The 21293-nt window shown below is 36.7% G+C and overlaps 1 protein-coding gene across 3 annotated transcripts in view; it reads right to left on the reverse strand.

The window, feature by feature from the left end:
* Window positions 1-1321: 1321 nt before the first annotated feature.
* LOC109932882 (endothelin-converting enzyme 2-like) overlaps window positions 1322-21293 on the reverse strand; it is a 153417-nt gene continuing 133445 nt past the window's right edge. For all 3 annotated transcript variants that reach the window (XM_048604271.1, XM_048604273.1, XM_048604272.1), the window contains exons 10-19: window positions 19735-19849; window positions 16219-16329; window positions 13399-13497; window positions 8012-8089; window positions 6288-6391; window positions 5203-5313; window positions 5039-5106; window positions 3983-4173; window positions 2299-2394; window positions 1322-1664 (exon numbers count right to left, since the gene is read on the reverse strand). In XM_048604271.1, coding sequence (XP_048460228.1) covers window positions 1488-1664; window positions 2299-2394; window positions 3983-4173; window positions 5039-5106; window positions 5203-5313; window positions 6288-6391; window positions 8012-8089; window positions 13399-13497; window positions 16219-16329; window positions 19735-19849 — 1150 coding nt within the window. In that variant the 3' untranslated portion in view covers window positions 1322-1487. The remainder of the gene's footprint in view (window positions 1665-2298; window positions 2395-3982; window positions 4174-5038; window positions 5107-5202; window positions 5314-6287; window positions 6392-8011; window positions 8090-13398; window positions 13498-16218; window positions 16330-19734; window positions 19850-21293) is intronic.

A 21293-nucleotide genomic window follows, 5' to 3' on the forward strand; every position in this document is an offset into this window, starting at 1 on the left:
GCCAGAGGCTGGCAGTTCTATTGAATGGCAATGCCATTGGGTAAGTGGTGCTATTGCCAGGATGATATTAACCCAAGGTCCAGTATTCTCATTGGATCCCAGGATACATGTGAGTGAAGGTAAGGGATTGTGGGGCAGTGATGAAGTTTGCCTGCAAGGGCAAATGTTGGATCCTTCATGAAACTTTGAGAGACCTTAAACACAAGACGCTCCATGAATCTGTGAACAACCCTGCACAAGTTGGATTTTTGTTGTGTTCTCCCCCAACCTGGTTAATACCATCAGTTGAGCAGTAAGGCATTAATTGCCAATTTAGAGGCACCAATTGGTGTTGGGATACAAAGGCCATTTAGAACCTTACACACGACAGAGTGGGAAGGCATGGAGGTTATCACTCCCACCTTCCATCTAATTAAATGCCGCCTACCACCAAATCTGCCACAGTGGGCATTAAATTCATAGGGTAGCTATAGATTGAAGGGCAAAATGATATTCATATTTTCTAAACTTTAAAAGTTCTCAACTTGCTTTAGTCTCCTTGCTTATTGTTATCATAATACCATTACCACTGCCTTGTACTTTCATATCTTTCTTTCTTCCACTCTTCTTTTTCAACTTATAGAATTCCTCAAAGATTGAATACCTTTTAAATGTCTTCATACAGCATTTAATTTTAAAATGAGATTATTAGTTTGCAAAGGTTAGTTTTAGGTATTTTATGATTTTTAAAAGTGAACTAATTTAAAGTTTGTAATTTAAATTACATTTCTTCAGCTTAGATACAAAGTGTGCCTTAGCCTTCAGAATTCTCGTTTTCACTGATTTTAATCAGTCAGAACTTGAGCACACATGTACAAAGATCTGTGACCCTCCCACCCACAACATTAACACATTGATGCAAACTAACAGTATAACTTAGCCTTCCTGTCTGCTCTGTAACCATAGTAGCAAGGATAATATATTAAAGACAGGGATTTCAATACCTCAGCTCTTCAGTTGTGTGGCAGTGTACAAATTGGTCTAAGACTTATTTCAAATTCTACCTTGAAGCCTGCCAATTGCCAGGCTGCAATTTTTAGTTGATGGTACACAAAGTATAGGGACAAGCTGTCTTCTAATGATATGAACGATGTTACTCTGTGTGGTCATGATGCACACAGGCATACAAGCATGAATGTATAATCTTTACACTAGATCATATTGATTTTCTAGCACACAAACTATTTCACTCTTATCTCGTCCTCAGAACAAAGCTATAGATTGCTCTACCATGTTAAGGAAGTGTGTGTAACAGGCTAGTGAAACACACAGACATTGACTATGCATTTTTAACATTTAATAATCTTTTAACATTTGTGGTACAAAAAGTGCGTGATATAATGTACATTTTCTTTTATTTTTTATTCCTCTTAGGTCAGTGTTTCAAAGCTTTTTGACTTCCTGTGAAAACTATCCAGTGTAAAGGTCCATCATTAGGACATGCACAGCTACCACACTTCACATTGTTTTCCAGGATTCATCGGGGTCCCTGTTGCACAATTGAAGTGTTCAGCAAAGTCTTTGGAATTTGATAATGTTCCAATAACTCGAAATTTGGCTGGGCTGTGTGGATCTGTAATGAGGCCTTCATGGGCACTCTCTGGTGTGCGCACAGAACACCACACCTGTAAGGGTGATAGAAATTAAAATCCGTCAGTTTTTCATTACTATCATCTAAAAAAATTATGAAAAGGTAAACAAGTAATATAAGGTGATAGCATCTATGACAAACCTTTTAACGTTGGATTATCGAAAAGTTTCATGAGACAAACGTTACTGTAGTGTGTTAGTTTTAACTAATTATCATATTTGCCTTAATTACACCAGTAATTATGAATTTGCAATGACAAAGGTATGTGATTGTTAATTGCTTTCAATATAATTTACATTACTCACTTAAGAAACTTAAGTGTACCCCAGCTTTATTTAAATAAATAATTATTTTCTGTTTTCAATCATGATATTCAATGGAATAACAACATTGCTGGAAGTAATATGACTCAAAGATTTTTAAAATATTCTCTCTCATAGTTGAAAATAGTGAGTGTTGTACAAGTACCTTTCAACTGATCCTACCTCCTTGCTAGAATAATCAACAAAGTGAATGTATAAATTATTTGCTCTGCATAACTGTAAAGTGATTTTATTTTTAAACAGGGTTTCAAAAAGTTACGAATTGAGAAGTTTCAGAACACTTAATAACAATTTAAATATGGAGAATAAAAAAAAGCAAATCAATTGACTTTTCACATATCTTACTTGTGCAAATCCTACAAAGAAGAGCTGATGGTTGGTCAAATCAACTGCAGGCAATAGTTTTTCTTCTCCATTCTGTTTCACCCATGTTTTGTAGGCCTGAAAATTTGTCCAAAACAGGATTAAGTTTACAGGTAATTTACAAATTTGTCAAACAACACTGAGAAAATGAATGTGCGCAGGTATGTAAGTATTAAAAAATAAAAGCTAGATCTGTAGTTGATACATAATTTCCTTATTCAAGAAACTCATTTTCAAGATATCTGCCTAACTCTCTCCCATCTCTGTTCTAATAAAGATCTTTGGATGTCTCTATGCTCTGTGCCAAACCTGTCCAAAATCCCTTAAATTAAGTCTTTCAATCTGGCAAACCACTTTTAATACTGCTATCCTTGTCATTCCACCTTACAGATGACATTGATCTGCCACTGGTATAATATCAAGCAACTTCACCTCTTCCATTTATGCTATAATGTATTGTTTGCACAAAGTACCACATTAGGGTGCATAATACTGATGCATTCAAGTATTATAAAGATTCAGTTTCACCAGTCTGAACATGTGATTAGCATGCGTGATTATGGAATCCTGAATATTTCAAGTTACAGCCTGGATATACTAACAAAGGTGAGGTTGGGTAGTTCACTTGCCTGGGTAGCTGATTTGCAATGCAGAGTGATAACAATAGCACAGGTTCAATTCCTGCACTGGCTGCGGTTACCATGAAGGACCTACCTTCTCAATCTCATCCCATGTTAGAGGCATGGTGACCCTCAGAATAAACCACCACCGATTGCCTCTCTATAATTAGAGAGCAGCCCTGTGTGAATATGGTGACTTTACTTTTACCAACACAAGTGGGCAGATGTGAAGCTATAAATTCACTTATTGTGTGACATTAAGTTTGAGCTCTACTCTCATTAACACACTCATGATTACAGTGACTCATCAATCAACTCAATTGTAGACTCCATCATCATCTGTTTTTGCAGGAGAAATCACTGCATAAACAGTGGAAAGGCTGGTCACACAATATTACCCACACCCTCTGCTCTTCTAACCCATTTCACAGAAGGCAGCCTGAAAGCTTCTGGAAAGACAGTTACATATGGGGGTGACGAAGTCAAAAAGCAATTGTAAATTCTAGTTCATTTTTTACATTTGGATTCTCTTCCTTTCCAACATCAATCAACCCTCCTCATTCCTATCAGAATTCAGATGGCAAATTAGTTCTTCAACAACCTGATTTTACTTCCAGTAGATGTGCTAACCCAACAGATTAATATCTATATTTCCAGGCTTAAAGAAGTATAGGGTAGAAATTTGTCTTAGATTTTAGAAATTTGCCTAAACAGGCAACATTGAACCAATTGTCTGTTATACATCACTTTTGATGTCATGTTCTTTGATGTAACGGGACTGAATACGGAATGAACAGTACAATGGACAGATTATATTGCGTGACTACCTCAAAAGAATTTCTATTCCAGTATGGCTACTCTCCTAGCGAGATCTATTCTACCAAACTTGCTGCTTAGGTTACAGTATACTTTTTTTAAAAAACTGTTAATTCTCCCAAACACTGATTTCTTCACAACTCTTTGGAAAGGAATTGCATGTAAGAAATAAAAGGTATCAATGGTTTCACATTAACTGTAAATATACATATGAAAAATTATTAACCTACATGATATGCAGCTTTGAGGCCACCATTATCGGCAATGTTTTCGCCCAATGTTTGTTTTCCATTGATATGTTCTCCATTTACTGTATACTGGTTGTACTGATTAACCATACACTCAGTTTTATTTTTAAAAGTTTCAACTGAAGAATTTTGCCACCATGGTTGTAAATTACCATCTTTATCATATTCTCTGCCTGTACAAGAGAAGAATATTAATTAACATCTCACAGTGATTACAACAAAATCCTACCATCTTACAACTCGATTATTTTATATGGCAAGAAATTGAAACAGAATAGATTTCTGAAAGATTTTGCTAGTTGCTCACTATGAGAACTTTTAATGGAAGGGAACTACTTCTACCTTGAACCCCTTTGTCACAACATTATATTTATTACTGGACTTAGTCTAGTTTTTCTTTGACAAAGTCAGAGTTGTATAGAGTTTTTTGTTTCGAAGAGTTTTTTTTGCCACTAATTCAAAGAGAAACACATACATTCCTTTGAAAAGCATTAAAGATGGAGCAAGTTGCTCCTGATGCCATGGTTGCCTTGTCAAACTTCTCATCCAATTCTGCCACACATCTTGCTGTAGCCCACGTCGTTCAGACACCATTAAGCTTCTATCCATTATGTCTATCGGAATCTCCTGCCTCCCCGTCAGTTATATTCCCTCACACAAGCAAACGACAACTTCACAAGGTGTACTTGTTATTCAGGATTGTCTACGAATCCTACCAATACCAGATCAAATGGCAATTAATTCTAGATAGATCAATGGCTATCAGTCCTCCAGGAGCACAGCAGCATTGGATGATTTTATTGTAAAATCTTTCGTATGTCTGCCCTGTGACATTCATTATAGAGAGATGTTATGTTGCTCTAAATTATGCAGGGCCGTAGTGCAAGTACTGGTGTGCATCTCCAGTCCTCCTACTCTCATCGCTGGAATTTGGGTGGGGTCATGGTGAGGACAAATGGGTGCCACAAGTTTGTGCCTGCCAAGTTCCAGCAGTCTCATTATACTGCTGGAATGTCTGGGCTTGAATCTATTATGTACCTTGGTCATCAAAGGCATGTGTTAATTCATGACCCATCACTACTCCAATACCTCCAAAGTTCAGAGATCTATTATTAGAAACAAAAGAATATTGGTTATTTTATCTGATCTTTATTTGATTAATTCTTAATGAAAATATCATAGCTCTAAAAAAACACGCTTACTTTGGACTGCTTCTAGCATAGAATGGTGCTTGCAAAATACCAGCAGGAAAGACTATCTCATTTTTTGTTGGCAGGTAATAGGCATTTACTGTAGGAGGTGTCATGCTCCACCTATAGTCAGGAGCAAAAGCACACTATTAAGCATTTGAACCACTGCTAATTCATATTTATAATACAATACAACATACAAATACCAGTTACTTCCAAAAAAGAAAGCATTTTATCGCATATTATTCTTAATGTGTCTCTCAGAAATGTTTGAATTGCTCCACAGGGAATAAATTGCGTTGTGTACCTGTCATTATTTTGGTAAATCTAATATAGTTTACCTTATTTAAATGAATGTTTTGAGGGATAAAATTCTGTACAGGAGGGGATTTTTTTTGATTACATGCTACAGAATATAACGGTATTTATCAACATGTTTTTATAAGTTGCTCTTCCATTCTGAAAAAAAATGTTAACTGAAATTTATCCTTTTAATTTAAAAATGATATCAAAACATTTTTTTATTTCTTTCCAGCTCACATACTTAAGTTTTGCACTAAAACTTAAAACCCTAATGTCATAACACTAAAATTTTCAATGAAAATATGTTCAATATTTAAATTGCTTCAATAAATCTGAACACCTTTTGAACAACTTTTTTGCAAAATTCACAAGGTGTAGATAAAAGTTAGAACAGATTTTATGTGCTCCCTGCCTCTTGGAGTGCAAATTAGAAATTTGGATGTGCAAGTCAGTGGGTCACCGAAACATAGAGAAAATCCAGAAGGACCCACTGATCCCCAGAGCTCCACAATGCTCCCAGCTCATGAATTTGGCAAATCTTTTCCATAATATTATTTATAAATGAATACTACAACATCATCTGCACACTGAAATTCTTAATATGAATATGGTCTATCTTATCAGAGATTATTCTGAGAAAATATTGTTATAGTTGATTAAATCACCACTTTTAAAAAAATAGCTACCATCAAAAACAGATCTCTGTATTAATACTATTCCTTGTGTGTTATTCTCAATTTTTATACTTAAATATTATTGGCACGTAAGGTGAATAGGCTTTACAGAATACCTACTGGTCACGGTTGGGTGCTTTCCGAAGCTGGTCCGCCATTACCTTGGCTGAAAAATTGTAGAAATTCAACATATTTTGAAAGAATGAATCCTCTGATACTTCATACTAGTTGCAAAAGTGGAAAAATGAAAATTAATTGGATGATAAACAAATTTGAAGAATAATGCACATTAAATTTCAATGAAACTAGCCATCATTTGTTGTTGCCCAAACATCGATGTCAATTCTTAAACAGCAGCATGGATAATGTTATCTTAAGTGGAGCCACTGGGCCTGTTGCTCTTCAGGTGCTACATCTACCTTTGTCTCAATATGCTCACCATACACATAATGTGCATTTAATTAATCTAAATCTTTTGACATGTCAATGTGCTATCATGTTTGTGTCTGGGAAATTGAGCAGTAGCAGTCAGTGAAACACCTCTTAATTAGGAAAAAATACAGTTAAGGATAAACTGTAATCCTTTTAAAGATTTAGGTTGAAAGGTAAGAGAAACTTGAGTTAGTATAGTGCTCCTACAAAGAGAACACTATCCAGGTCTGAAACTGTATAATGGTTAATACAGTACCCCACCATCAACCCCTGACCAGCACAGTCATTCAACCACACTTAGTTATTCATACATTATGCTATGAGAACGCTGAAATAAAAGTTTTTGTCCATTGAGGTTTGTCTGCAGTTAATGGACAGGATCTTAACAGCTTAAGGAGGAGAAATTAATTTGCATATTGCCAAACAGGTAGCACTCCATAATGTTGCTTGCCCCGGGGGAATTTACGTATGTCTGGATAATGCTGCTGTATAGGCAAATGCCTTCCCCATAGTTTTCTCAAATACATTTCATTGGCTCAAGTGCAGAGAAAGCCTGTGTGTTAAACAATACAGTGCCTTGGTACTCAAAGCACTGAAGTATTGTTGCAATTACTGTCCCTTGAAACAGAATGAAAATCTTGGAACTCATTGAACATTGCAACATACCTGAAATTTGTAAGAAAAACATGCAGAAACAGAGTCATTTTATCTGTAATATGCAACAGTGTTTCTCACTGTACACAAACCTTGGCTCACCTGTGATAAGTAGACGATAATTTCAAAAAGAACAATTAAAGCAATACATAAGATGATGTGCATTGTGCAGTTCTGGACCTGATAATAAGATGCTTGCATATCAATTCACATATCCTAAGTTAATTTAATATGCATAAATGCAAATTCACATTCTTTATCACACTGATAACAATTAAGTAGAAAGGTTCATTTCGTATATAATTTTCTGACAGTCTTTTAAATTGTATATTTTGATAGTTGTGATTTAAAAACATTGTCAAGTCACAATGGTGGAAACAGGTAATTATGTGATAATTTTCAAAAGGTTCTTTGTATTTGTAGTTTGTGTGATCACTTACGTTTACAAATTTTAATCAATTTTGAACCATTATTTAAGATGGAAAGTGTTAACTAAACAATAACTACTATATAACACATTTTAAATCTTAGAGAAACATTATATTGGTTCCAAACTTTTTAACCCCAACAGCCTTTGACTATTTTAGTCAGGGAAATTAAATTGAAACAAAATTACTGTTTCAATTATTTAAGGAGAAACCAAATTTTGTGAACAAATTCAAATGTTTTGGAGACAGACTAATGCTAAGCAAAAATCACATAGTACCAACAATAAAAGATGATTCAGAATCCCAGTCTTTGAGAATGGGTTTACTCACCCCATCGTAAACTTCATCCAGCTCCTTTGTATCTAAAATGAAATCTGGAAAACCAATCATGTCATAAATGGCATCAGCCTAATAAGAGAGAAAGAAAAGAAACAATATGCATTAATTAAATAAATACTTGAAATACAGAAATAATTGTGGCCAAATGGACATAGAGCTGTCCATCTTTATGAATTAAAAGGGTTTCCATTCAACCTATTTACATCTACATTAATTTTCTTTTCCCAAACAAAGTGTGTGTTGAATATCCCACACTGAAATATGTAGGTGCAACGATGTGTATGAACACAGAAGTTTATATTTACCAATCTGGACAAAAAATTCAGCTTTATTGTAGAATGTGTTTTACGTAACTTTTACCTTGTAAAGGAGCGTTGCCTTGGAATAGAAATAACGTGAATTAGACTGAAGTAGTGGAAGAAGAAAACAACTATCCAGGAAGTTGCGCAAAGCTTGAATTGCAACCCACAAAGGCAAGAGAAGGCTAAGTTAACAGAGTGCCATTTCAGTGGGGCCTGATCTAAATGCCAGCCAATTTTCACTGAATAAATTACAAAACCCCTACTTGTATAGTATGTGTAAATTTCTCCGAGCGTTTCACGTGGTGCAGTAAATTGTAGGTACACAGTCCCATCGTGATAATTTCACTGGATTAGTAATCCAGTGTCTCAGACTAATGTTCTGGGGAACAAACTGAAACTCAGTGGGTCTGACAACATTTGTGGAGTGAGAAACAGAGTTAGCGTTTTGAGTCCAGGATGACTCTTCACAACATTCTGGAACATGAGTTCAAATCCTACCCACTGTGGTAAGGGTGAAATTTAAATTCAATAAAATCTAGAATTAAAAGCTAGCCTAATGTTGACCATTTAACCACTGTCATAAAAGCCTATCTGATTCAGTAATGGCCTTCCACCTATGGGGATGGGTCTGGGTGGGACCCTGTGAGGGTCGGTGTGGACTTGTTGGGCCGAAGGGCCTGTTTCTACACTGTAGGATTCTATTCTATGAACATCAGTGATGGAAACTTACCATTTCTGGCTTACACAAGAGTCATGACCCACAGCAAAGTGGACGACTCTCAGTTGCCCCCTGAAATGGCCTAGCAAGCCACTCAGTTGTCTCAAACTGCTACGAAGTCTAAAGAAAGGAACGAAATGGAACAGACCACCTGACATTGATGTACGTACCAGAAATGACAACAGCAAACACATCTGCTGACCCTGCAAAGACTTTCTTACCAAACATCTTTGTGCTAAAATTGGAAAGGCTGTCCCACAGACTCATCAAGCAACAACCGTACAGTTATACTCATGAAACTGTACAGACAACATCCCAGAAATGGTTCATTCACCAGAAATGGTGATCCATAGCTAAATAAATGGGATGGAGTCAGCCGTGGATTCTTCAATATCGACTCCAAACCCCATGAAATCACATGGGATCAGTTCAAACATAGACAACCTGCCACAGATGACCATCTACATCTACCTCCTCCACATGCCTGGCACATTTTCCACTCTGCTGTTACCATCAAGCTGAATATCAACACTAGTTCAATGAAGAGTGCAGATGGGCATGCCAGGAGCACCACCAGGACTGCATAAAAATCAGGGTTTATACCCAGTGAAGTTACAACACAGGACTACTTGCATGGCAAACAGTGGAAGTAGCTTGTGATACACAGGAGGTAGGTGATCCCACAACCAATGGATCAGACCGAAGCACTGCAGTTCTGTGACATCCAGTTGTGAATAGTGATGCACGTTTAAATAACTGAAGAAGAAGGAGACTCCATGACTATCCCTTCTTCAGTCATGGAGGAGCTATGCATCAATGCAACAGACAATGGTGAAGCATTTGCATCCGTCTTGAGTCAGAGGTGTTGACTGGATGATCCATCATGGCCCCCAAATGGCTCTAGGCGCTGGATATACCAAAGGCTATGGGCCCTGTGAGCACCTGGCAACAGTCCTGAAGACTTATTTTCAAGATTTAGCCATGTCCCTAGCCAAGCTGTTCCAGTACAGCTACAACACTCACATCTGCCCAACAATGTGGAAACATTGCCCGGGTATGACCTGTGCACAAAGGCATTACAAATCCAAAATAAAAACCAAAAGAACTGTGGATACTGTTAATCAGGAATAAAAACAAAGTTGCTGGAAAAGCTCAGCAGGTCTGGCAGCATCTGTTTCGGGTCCGGTGACCCTTCCACTTAGTTCTGAGGAAGGGTCACCGGACCCGAAACATTAACTCTGTTTTCTCCTTCACAGATGCTGCTAGACCTGCTGAGCTTTTCCAGCAACTTTGTTTTCATTACAAATCCAACCTGGCTAATTATCACCCTATCAGTCTATTCTGTGTCATCAGCCAAGTAATAAAAGGGGTCATCAATTTGTTATTAAGCAAATTTGTAAAGGCATAACCTGCTTACTAACATTCAATTTGGGTTTTGCCATAGCTAGTTGACTCCTGACCTTACTGCAGCCTTGGTCCAAACATAGACAAAGAAGCTAAAATCCAGAGGTGAGATGAGAATTATTGCCCTTGACATCACGGCAGCACTTGATTGAGTGTGGCATTTAGAAGCCTGAGCAAATTTGGTATCAATGAGTCAGGGGAAACTTTCTGCTGATTGAAGTCTTATCTAGCACAAAGGAAGATGGTTATGGTTGTTGGTGATCAATTATCCTAGCCTAGGAGATCTCTGCAGGAATTCCTTAGGGTAGCGCCTAGGCCCAACCATTTTCAGCTATTTCATCAAAGGCCAAACTCCATCATAAGGTCAAGATTGGAGATGTTCACTCATGATCGCATAATATGCAGCACCAATTGCAGCTCTTCAGATACTGAAACAGTATGTGTCCATATGGACAATATCCAGACTTGGGCCGATAAATGGATGGAAGTTTGGCACAACACAAGTAAAGGCAATGACTTTCTTCAACGAGAGAAAATATAATCATCTCCCCTTCATTTTCAATATCATTATCATCACTAAATCCCAACAGTCAACATCCTGGGGTTACCATTGACCACAAACTAAACTGGACCAGCCATATAAATATCATGGCTACAACAGCATGTCAGAAGCTAAGTATTTTATGCTGAGTAACTCACCTCCTGTTTATCAAAGCATGTCTACTATCTATAAGACACAAATCAGGAGTGTGATGAAAGCTTTCCACTTTCCAGGATGTGTGCAACTCCAACAACTGTAAAAAAGCTTGACACCATCCAGATCAAAGTGGCCTGCTTGATTGATACCTCATCCCACCACCTTAATCATTCACTCCCTTCACCACCGACACTCAGTGTGTATCAGTCAAAAGGTGTACTGTAATAATTCACCAAAGCTCCTCAAACCGGAAACATTTACCAGGTTGAATGACAAGCCCTACAGATGCATGGGAAAACCACCTGTGACTTCACCTCCAAGCCTCATACCATCCTAACTTGTAAGTATATTGATGTTCCTTTACTTTCACTGGATCAAAATCCTGGAACTCCCTTTCTTAAAAGCATTGTGGGTATCCCTACATCCCAAGAACTACAGCAGTTCAAGAAGGCTACACCCCATCACTTTTTCCAGAGCAATTAGGGATCGGCAATAAGTGCTTACCTAGCCAGTGATACCCTCATCAATGAATGTTTAAAAGAAACAAAAAGCACAAAATATCCTCAGTACATTGCTCCAATTAGAGAAGTTTTGGCAAAACTTTTTGTTTTGCAGTCATCAACACAAATGTAAGAATGCCAAATTTACACTAAGAGAAAAGGGTCCATCCAGGGAATCACCAGAAGTGGCCATTCTTCCTGCACAATTACCTCAAATTCTCCAAGGATCTATTCTTGGACTCCATGTGAAAAGATAATCACATGTGAAAACATAATTTACTGCCAATGGATCAAAGTCCTGATCTCCATACCCAACAGTGCTTTGGCTGAAAATTTATCACTTGAACTGTACACATTCAACAAATTGGCTTACCACACCTTCTCAGGGGTAATTAGAAATCAGCTGACCTTGCCACCAGTGCCTACATCCTAGGAATGGAGGACTTTTATCCCTTTGTAGCTGTCTGGCAGGATGAATGCACCATACATGCATCCTAAAAATCCTGCATTAATGTGGAGGCTGTTTTTACTTGTCACAAACAATCTGGACATTCATGAGTTATCACCCCTTTTATTCAAGAAGAGAGTTAACGATAGGAACTTACATAGTAATTGGGTGCCGCCTATGCTTCTTTCACATTGGGAAACTTAGAAACACCATAAAACTGAATTGCCTCCCTTTTTGTGTTCCTGAATTGGATACATTTTCCAGCTATCTGAATTATCGATACACATTCTGGTGGCAGCACAGTCAATATCACAGTCTGCCTGTGACTTGATCAGAGTTCAGATATGACCTTCACCCTTCATACAGTAGCTGGTAAAGCTAACGATTCCCTCTCTGGTGATATACTTTTTAAACTGACCTCTCCACTAAGGTTATGTGCCCTGTACATTTCCTGGGGAGGGATGATATCTTGAAGAGTGCATCTTCTTCACATCCTTTATTGACTTCCTCTATAATAATGATAAACAGAGGAATACCTAAAGGAAATCCCATATCTGGTCCTCAGAATCTTATACTGTCTTTAAGGCCAACATTCCTCCATTTTTCATGGGATGTGCGAATTGCAGTCAACTAAGATTAATGGCTGTTACCATGACTGATACCAACTTTGTATTCCATATTGAGCAATTGAATGTAAATTCCACCAGCAGCAACAGTGGGATCTGAAAGTGTGTGTTCTCAGAAAATTAGTCTTGGACTCTGGAATATTAATCCCGTGATATTACTACTATGCATCCATCTCTCTGATAAAATAATAACTTCAGGTCTCAGTTGATAGCAGGTATACCTTGTATGTTTTGGTTCAATTTGTCTTTGGTGCATACGCAAGAATACCTTGTGGGATTTGGACGTACTGAAGTTTAGTTCATTTAAAACGGTTCCATGGGAACTTGGCAAGGGGCATCTAGGAGAGGTAGCTACTGCATCAATTTGTTCACCAATAAATCTGTTTTCAACAATTCTGTGTCACAGAATGTTAAAAATAACAAAGAGTTTGGTTTTCACATCTCACCAGTGGATCTCATCCAACCACCAGCACAAGAGTATCATTAAAGCAGCATAAGTGCAAACGCTTAATGAAAACAATTGTATTTATATATAGTCCCCTTTAACATTATAAGACATGCTTCAACATGCTTCATGGGAGCACTATCAAACATTGCACTAGGCTATCAATTACACTGTAATAAGTTTGCATTTCAAAATACTGAATTATCTAGCGAAATTCAACAATTTGAGAAACATGAACCTTTTCCTTAGCTGCTTGTCGAGTTTTATCATCCATCCATGTAAGCTTGTCCAAACCATCTTTAAATGCTGTTCGAATTTCGTTAATCATTTCTTCTGCCTGGATATCAAATTAGAAAGACAACAGCTGTAAGTTGTACTTCAGGCTAAATTGTAGAATCAAATTAAAGTACAGGAGGCCATTCAGCCATTTATCTGTGCTGGCTCTCTGCAAAAATAGCTCAGCTAATCCCACTTCCCTTCCCTTCCACCCTTGCTGTATAGCTTTGCAATGTTTTTTTTTCAGCTAATTATCCATTTCCATTAAACATGGGCCATGCCGGTACAAAACAGGGCGTGGGAAACCTTTTGAAATTCACCCTAATTTCTTGCCTCTTCCACCAATGGGAACAGTTTCTCTTTTCCTATTCTGTCCAAATCCCTCATCATTTTGAACTCTATCAAATCACTTATCAATCCATCCATGCAACTAAAGTCCCTCATCTCCAGAATCATTTTCATAAACTTTTTTGCACTCTCTCTAAAGCCTTCACATTCTTCCCAAATTATGGTGCCTAGAAATTTTCACAACACTCCAACTAAATCTGAGTAGTCTTTTGTAAAGTTGACTTGTAACTTCATATTCTTCACATTCTTCCTCCCAAAATATTCTCACTTTGCACTTTTTATCTGGTAAGTCTCCATCAATCTATGTCCTCTTAAAATCTATCGGTATTCACTGTTCACAATGTTTCCACATTCTAAGCCATCTGCAAATTTCGAAATGTTGCTCCACACAAACCTAGGTCATTAGTATAGATCAGGAAAAGCAGTGTAATCCTAACATTGTCCCTTGGGGATCCCCACTGCATACCCCCTTCCTCCAGACCAGAAAATAGCTGTTCATCATTGATTTGTTTCTGACAATTTTGTGTCCATGCTATCCATGTCCCTTTCAATCCAGCAGCTCTAATTTGGCTGATAATCCTGTTATGTGGTATTTCATCAAGAACCTTCACATTTTCATGCACAACAAGATTCACTGCATTAATCTTACTAAACCTCTCTGTAACACCAAAAACACAATTAAGTTAGTTAAATATGATTGCCTTCAATAAATCTGTTATGGCTTTCTTTAATTAATCTGCATTTGTCCAAGTGATTGTTAACTTTATCTTGGATAATCATTTAAAAACTTTCTTAATACTCGTGTTAAACTAACTGGTCTACAGTTGCTGGGTTTAGGTTTGCACAATTTCTTGATCCATATAGAATTTGCAATTCTCCAGTCATCTAACACCAACTCTGTATCTAACTTGTACTAAAGCTGAAAGTTTAAATAGCTCACAGCTATTTGGGTTAATCCTAGTTCAGTCAGTTTACAATGCTAATTTAAACCTAAATATTGCTTTAATTAGCATCAATACAGTACAATCTGTCTACTGCAAAGTCATGGCACTACTTGGCCCATATTAAGTGCAAGAATCACAGCTGCAGTGTGCTCATCAACCTTGTAGTGCAAAACTGTTTTTTTTATTCATTCATAGGATGCGGGCATCATTGGCTATCAGCATTTTATGCCCATCCCTAATTGCCCAAACGGCAGTTAAGAGTCAACCACATTGCTGTGGGTCTGGAGTCACATGTAGGCCAGACCAGGCAACGATAGCAATTTTCTTCCCTAAAAGGACATTAGTGAACCAGATAGGATTTTCCTACAATCGACAATGGATTCGTGATCATCATTTAATTCAGATGTTTATTAAATTGGCAATCGTATTTAACTAACTTGATTGTGTTTTTTGGTGTTACAGAGAGGTTTAGTAAGATTAATGCAGTAGATCTTGTTGTACATGAACATGTAAAGGTTCTTGATGAAGTGGGATTTGAACCTGAGTCCCCAGAACATTACCTAGGTCTCTGAATTAACAGTCCAGCAATAATATCACCAGGTGGTTGCCTTCCCTAAAAGTTTACATATTGAAATATTCCATTTATGTCTGATTTAATTCCCTGGTCCAAAATATATTTAATAAATAATAACTAATGATTGTAAATAATATTTAGAAGTATAGTATTTTACAAAAATACAAGCCACAAGGTGGGATCACTTGCTATTCTATGCTGGTTCTTGGGAAAAATAAGTCCCATAATTTGTACATTTTACATTTTGCCACCAATCCATATAAACTGCAAATTATCAACTATGTGGGAGTCATAGATCTGTTGTCTTTGCCACTAAGGGTGGGGAAGGTATTGTTTTCACTTATTTGTTCATCAGTCCAGTTTGTAAACAATGTATCTCAAAAAATAATCAACAAAACTTGGTACACTGATAGGAAATGGACTAAGAAAGTACCGGCCAATTTTGATGAAGATACAAATCTGATTTTAGATATTTGTTTAAAAGGATCCAATGACATCAGGAAATATGGAGAATGGACCTGTCTTTAAAAGAATGTTGCACATTATTTTAGTTAGAATGATGATTGTTTTAGAACTGCTTGCTGAATGTGGATCGGCCTGATGCCTCCTTAATGAGAGGAAAGTTCTTAATTTTGTTTTTCACCTTTGTCATTATAAAACATCAACCTAGAAAGAAAAAAAGCTCACATTTATGGGATAAAACAACAGCTATAAATTCTTACACATTATAATGCACTTTTTTGCCCTCCTCAAAATTGTTCTATAATGTTGATGATGTTTATTTGATGGATAATTTACTATTTGCTATATGTAATAAAAACAAAAAGATTTCACAAAGAAGTATTTATGTTCCTTTAGCGCAGAGAAAATCTTTGACAATGAATGTTAATCAAGCTTGAAACATAAGAATACTTACTATTATTTTGCTATCTTTATCAAATGTAACTTTCACAAATAATGCTCCCAAGGCAAATCCTAGAGTGTCATCTGTATTTCCAATGCAAGTCTGCCATCGAGGAGTACAGGACTGAAAGAGATCAGGTTTTATAATGTATGTGATGCATTAATGTATTTATTGAACAGAACCTGAAATGCACGTGAAATATATAATATCTGAACCAATTCCTACAAAAATGCAATTGTGCCATTTAATGTAATTATAAAACAATGTTGATATCTTCTAGTGACACAGATTGATTCAGACTGGTCTTCCTTTTGAACCAATTTACCAACTTTTCCGAAATATTTTGTTTCCAAGTAACTCTACAATGGTGTTCATTGCAATCTGTCAATTTCTACATTAACATGGTTGTCACTGTATTACTGTTGTGAGTCAATATCGTAAGTAAGAAGTTGCTGTCCACTAATTTTAGTAACAAAAATTGGATATTTAGTATGGCTTTTAACTTAGGTTTTGTTTTTCACTAAAGTGACTAAAACAGGCATTTGAGTCCCCTTGCCAGAAATTACAACAAGGCTTTCCTTCAGTAACATTCAGGAAGTCACCAGAGGCAGGTTTCTCACAAAATGGCCTCTCATGGATTACCCCTAAGCAATTTACAATGTAAGCAAAGAAATACTGAGAAACATGAACGACAGAAATTTAACAGATGTCTAGCATTTAGGATTTATTTTCAATTCTGATTATTTAATTTTTCCTACACATTCTATTCGAAACCAAATAAGGTCATATGGTCTCTAAAAATTCGAGTAACTTTCCACCAAGCGTATGATGGCACTTTAAACAGACATTTGTATTCATAGTCAACATTGTAATTAAGCTAATATCCATGACATAAAGCTTGAAAAGATATTAAAAGGCACTTGGTTAAAATTGAGCTATGCATGTATTTCTGCTATGACATCCCATTTAAAACATTGCAGCTTTAATTCTTTCTAAGCAGCAGCAGGCAAGTGCCCCATAGTATCATAATCCAAAAACTTTTATGGCTGGATCAGACATAACATGAAATACAGCACATTATCTCTAGAGAATTTGTAGGCTCTATATCCAGCAGACAAAACAAGGCAACTGATGGGAATGTTTTACATGTTAAGAACAAAGGGAACAATAATAACATGGCGCACTTCGTAGCTTAGTTCTCCAAATAGTATTTGCTTGAGAAATAGCTAAATTTGCAATAGATTATTATGAATAGTTTTCGATTTCAATCAACTTTCTAATGGACAAGTCATTTCTTTAGTTGCATAAATAAACTAATGTTCAATTTAATAATAGACTCAGTCTGCTTTCTGAAGTAGTATGTGGGTGGTCTATCGCATCCTTCAAAATTTTGGAATGTAAAGAGTAGATTTGGGAGAATTCTGGTCAATTTTGAGTGTTATCCTAGATGCCTCTGCATGATGTGCTGATGGTGATAATGTTCACAATCGAACAATATTTATGTAAACTTGAAATGTGAACAATTACAAACACTGATTAATTACTCACATATATGAAACTTCCCAGCAAGTGTGTATAAGTAGTTGCAGATGTCAGCAGACACTGCATAAGAAACTGCATTCAAAATGAATGACAACACATTTGAAAATCATGATTTATAATTAATCTTGGGCACATTTGGAACAGATTAGTTGTTAATTAGAGACCACATACATTGTAACATAGCCAAATAGTAACCAAAAAGTAATTCCCTACTGCATATGGATCTCAAATGTATTCCCTAAATAATTTGTCAATATATCAGGTTGTCTTTTTGCACTATCTTGTTTAGAATGGCACCATTGCAAAGGAGCTGGCTGCTTAACAATATCAACTTCTTGTACATATATAATGCTTTTAAGGTGCTTATAAATGTTGGCCTATCCCAATTCAACACCTAGATTTGCATACATTTGGTTAGGAGTGCATGCTATTGAAGTTGTTTACAAAATTTCCATAATTGAATAGCCAGCACTCATTTTGCAGGATCATACTTGGAAATCAGTTGCAGGATCAGTTACCAGTGACTGTTACTAATGTAACTTTATCTCATGTGAATTGTCAACAGTGTAAAGAAAGATCAAGAAAACACCCTTTAAAAAGAATACATCCCAATGTATGTCTAATGGAAACATAACATGTAATTAAAAAACCATGAATTAGCAGGATTTGACGATATTGGAAATATGGTTATTGGGAATATCTCGCAACATTCCTTTATGGTCTGAAGGAGAATGTGCAGGGAGGTATCACTGATCATTGAGGCTGGTTTGAGTCAGTGGCCATTCACCTCTCCAAAGAATATAGCAACCTCAAGTAGTGGAGTACTTGGCAGAGAAGCCCAGCCTTGCTGTTTGACCACAAGGGTCTTTAATAGGCCACCCACAGATGCAGCATATCCACTGATAGTGGGTTTGACCAATGAATAGCTCTCCTTGCCACTAAATCTCAAGTTTTCACTACACCTTGCTGATACTTAAAACTTAAGTTCTTAAGAAAATGGCAGAAAATATCCTGTTGCCAAAGTCATCATTATACTGTGAGATTCCTGCTACAGTTGAGGGGAGGGGTTGAAAACCCAACAACACTGGAGTTTATGGCACAACCAGCAGTGAAGACCATCCAACTGTTGGAAAAACATCAGACTATCCAAAGACTATGCACATGTTCTAAAACATTTAACTATTGGAAGGTTATCTAGTTGTCAGAGAACTTAGAATAACCAAACCAACAGTTTGATGGTGACTTCTGCCCTGGGATCAAATAGAGTCATGTTCTTTCAATATCTAATATTGGTGCAGGAGCTGAATGCTTGTCTGCTTTTTGTATTGTTATAATTGTCTTCTAATTTCCTTTTATTTACCAGTAGTTAATCTAATGTGTAAAACTGATTCAGAAATCAGATGACACTAGGTTATGGTCCAATGGGTTTATTTGAAATCACAAGGTTTTGGAGCGTTGTGCCTTTGTCACCTCATCTGATGAAAGGGCAATACTCCAAAAGCGTGAGATTTCAAACAAATCTGTTGGACTAAAACCTGGTGTCGTTCTGATTTCTGACCTTGTCCACCCCAGTCCAACACTGGCACCTCCACATCATATATAAAATTGAGACTGTGATTACAATTTGGCATTATGTTTAATCTATTACAGGGAGCTGCATGCCTGTTGAAAAGTTGGAAAGAACATCTACACCAAACAGTCAAGCAAGGACCAAAAATTATACTTCAAAAAGATGATTATATTTGTTACAAACAGTGAAACGGCCATGTAATTTAGTGTAAACAGTGGAACAGCAAATATTATGTCAAAGTATAACTGCTTACATTTCAAAAGGATGAAAATGAGAAACAAGTTCAATTGACCAGTTCTTGGGACATTAGACCACAATAACTATGAACGTAAACTTTCCTTCTCATATTTCAAACATTTAATCTTGCGTTCTGGCTTGATGCAAAACCAACTATCCAGCTAAATTATTAATCTCACCTTCTTTGTACCATAGAGAGTTTCCAAAAGCTTTTCCTGTGCATTTTCAAACCGCTGATCCAAGTTGGATGCTGTCTTCTGTACTAAATTCCATATCATGTAATTGTTCAAAATGCTATGCGATTTAAAACATTTATATTGTTAAATATTTTATCATTTGATTTTAGATACATTGTTCCATATTGCATCTAATTTACTAAAATACTAATTTTCTAAAAGTGCATGAAAAATACAGGTATTATTTAAATATCTAACTTGAAGCATAATTGTTTATTTCAGTTCTGTTTTATTAATGTAAAACTCAAATTTCGCAGGACTCCTTTACTATTTTCCTTAATAAGGAACTTAAACAGACATATCATTTAAATATACAGAATACAATTCATATTTATTTATTGCACAGTGTTTGTTATGAGATTAATTATCTATTTACTGGAAAACTCAAGAAAGGAAGTTATTTGCAGATGAAAATTAAGAAACAACTAAAATGCTACAAAAAAGTGCACTTCAGTTGGAACCATAATATAAAAATGTCAGCCATCTACAAAAAAAAGTATAGACAGATTCTTTATAGGCTGTTAAACTGCAATTAACTCTGTTTATCATCAACATTTATAATTAGAAGTAATGAACAGACCAGATTCTTGAGGATTAAAGGAAAAATAAAATTGACAGATGTATCATTAGTATATGACACATGGCAGCTATGATTAACCTTACATTGTCCTCTCTCCATTGAAGTCTAAGTTTAAAAGTAACTGGACCGATGAGCTCATGAAAATTAACTGAGCATCTCACTCCAGAAAATACCACAGGGTTAGAAACAGAAAAGTGACACAGGTCAGAGTTCAAATATGACACCATCAAGGTGTAGAGCTGGATGAACACAGCAGGCCGAGCAGCATCAGAGGAGCAGGAAAGCTGACATTTCGGGCCTAGACCCTTCTTCAGAAATGGGCGAGGGGAAGGGGATTCTGAAATAAATAGGGAGAGAGGGGGAGGTGGATAGAAGATGGATATACGAGAAGATAGGTGGAGAGGAGACAGACAGGTCAAAGAGGCAGGGTTGACCTGTCTGTCTCCTCTCCACCTATCTTCTCCTTTATCCATCTTCTATCCGCCTCCCCCTCTCTCCCTATTTATTTCAGAATCCCCTTCCCCTCCCCCATTTCTGAAGAAGGGCCTAGGCCCAAAATGTCAGCTTTCCTGCTCCTCTGATGCTGCTCGGCCTGCTGTGTTCATCCAGCTCTACACCTTGTTATCTCAGATTCTCCAACATCTGCAGTTCCTACTATCTCTCACCAACAAGTTGAAAAGCTTTCTGGACTTCAGCCTCAATCTTAACTGCCATCATCTCTTCCCATCTCACTGCTGTTATGCAAAAGGTTGGATAAGTGTTTAAAAATCACAAAAAAAATCTGCTCATTCCTAGCTTGTCTAATATTTACTGGGATACAGTATCTTTTATAAAGTATCACATCAAGGATCCTGAAGTTTGCTGAATGTACATATTTTAGTAATTATAAATGGTCACTCTGATTTACTCTAAAACCCAGACA

Source organism: Rhincodon typus, chromosome 13 (assembly GCF_021869965.1).
Source record: "Rhincodon typus isolate 14 chromosome 13, sRhiTyp1.1, whole genome shotgun sequence".
NCBI classification, from domain to species: Eukaryota; Metazoa; Chordata; class Chondrichthyes; order Orectolobiformes; family Rhincodontidae; genus Rhincodon; species Rhincodon typus.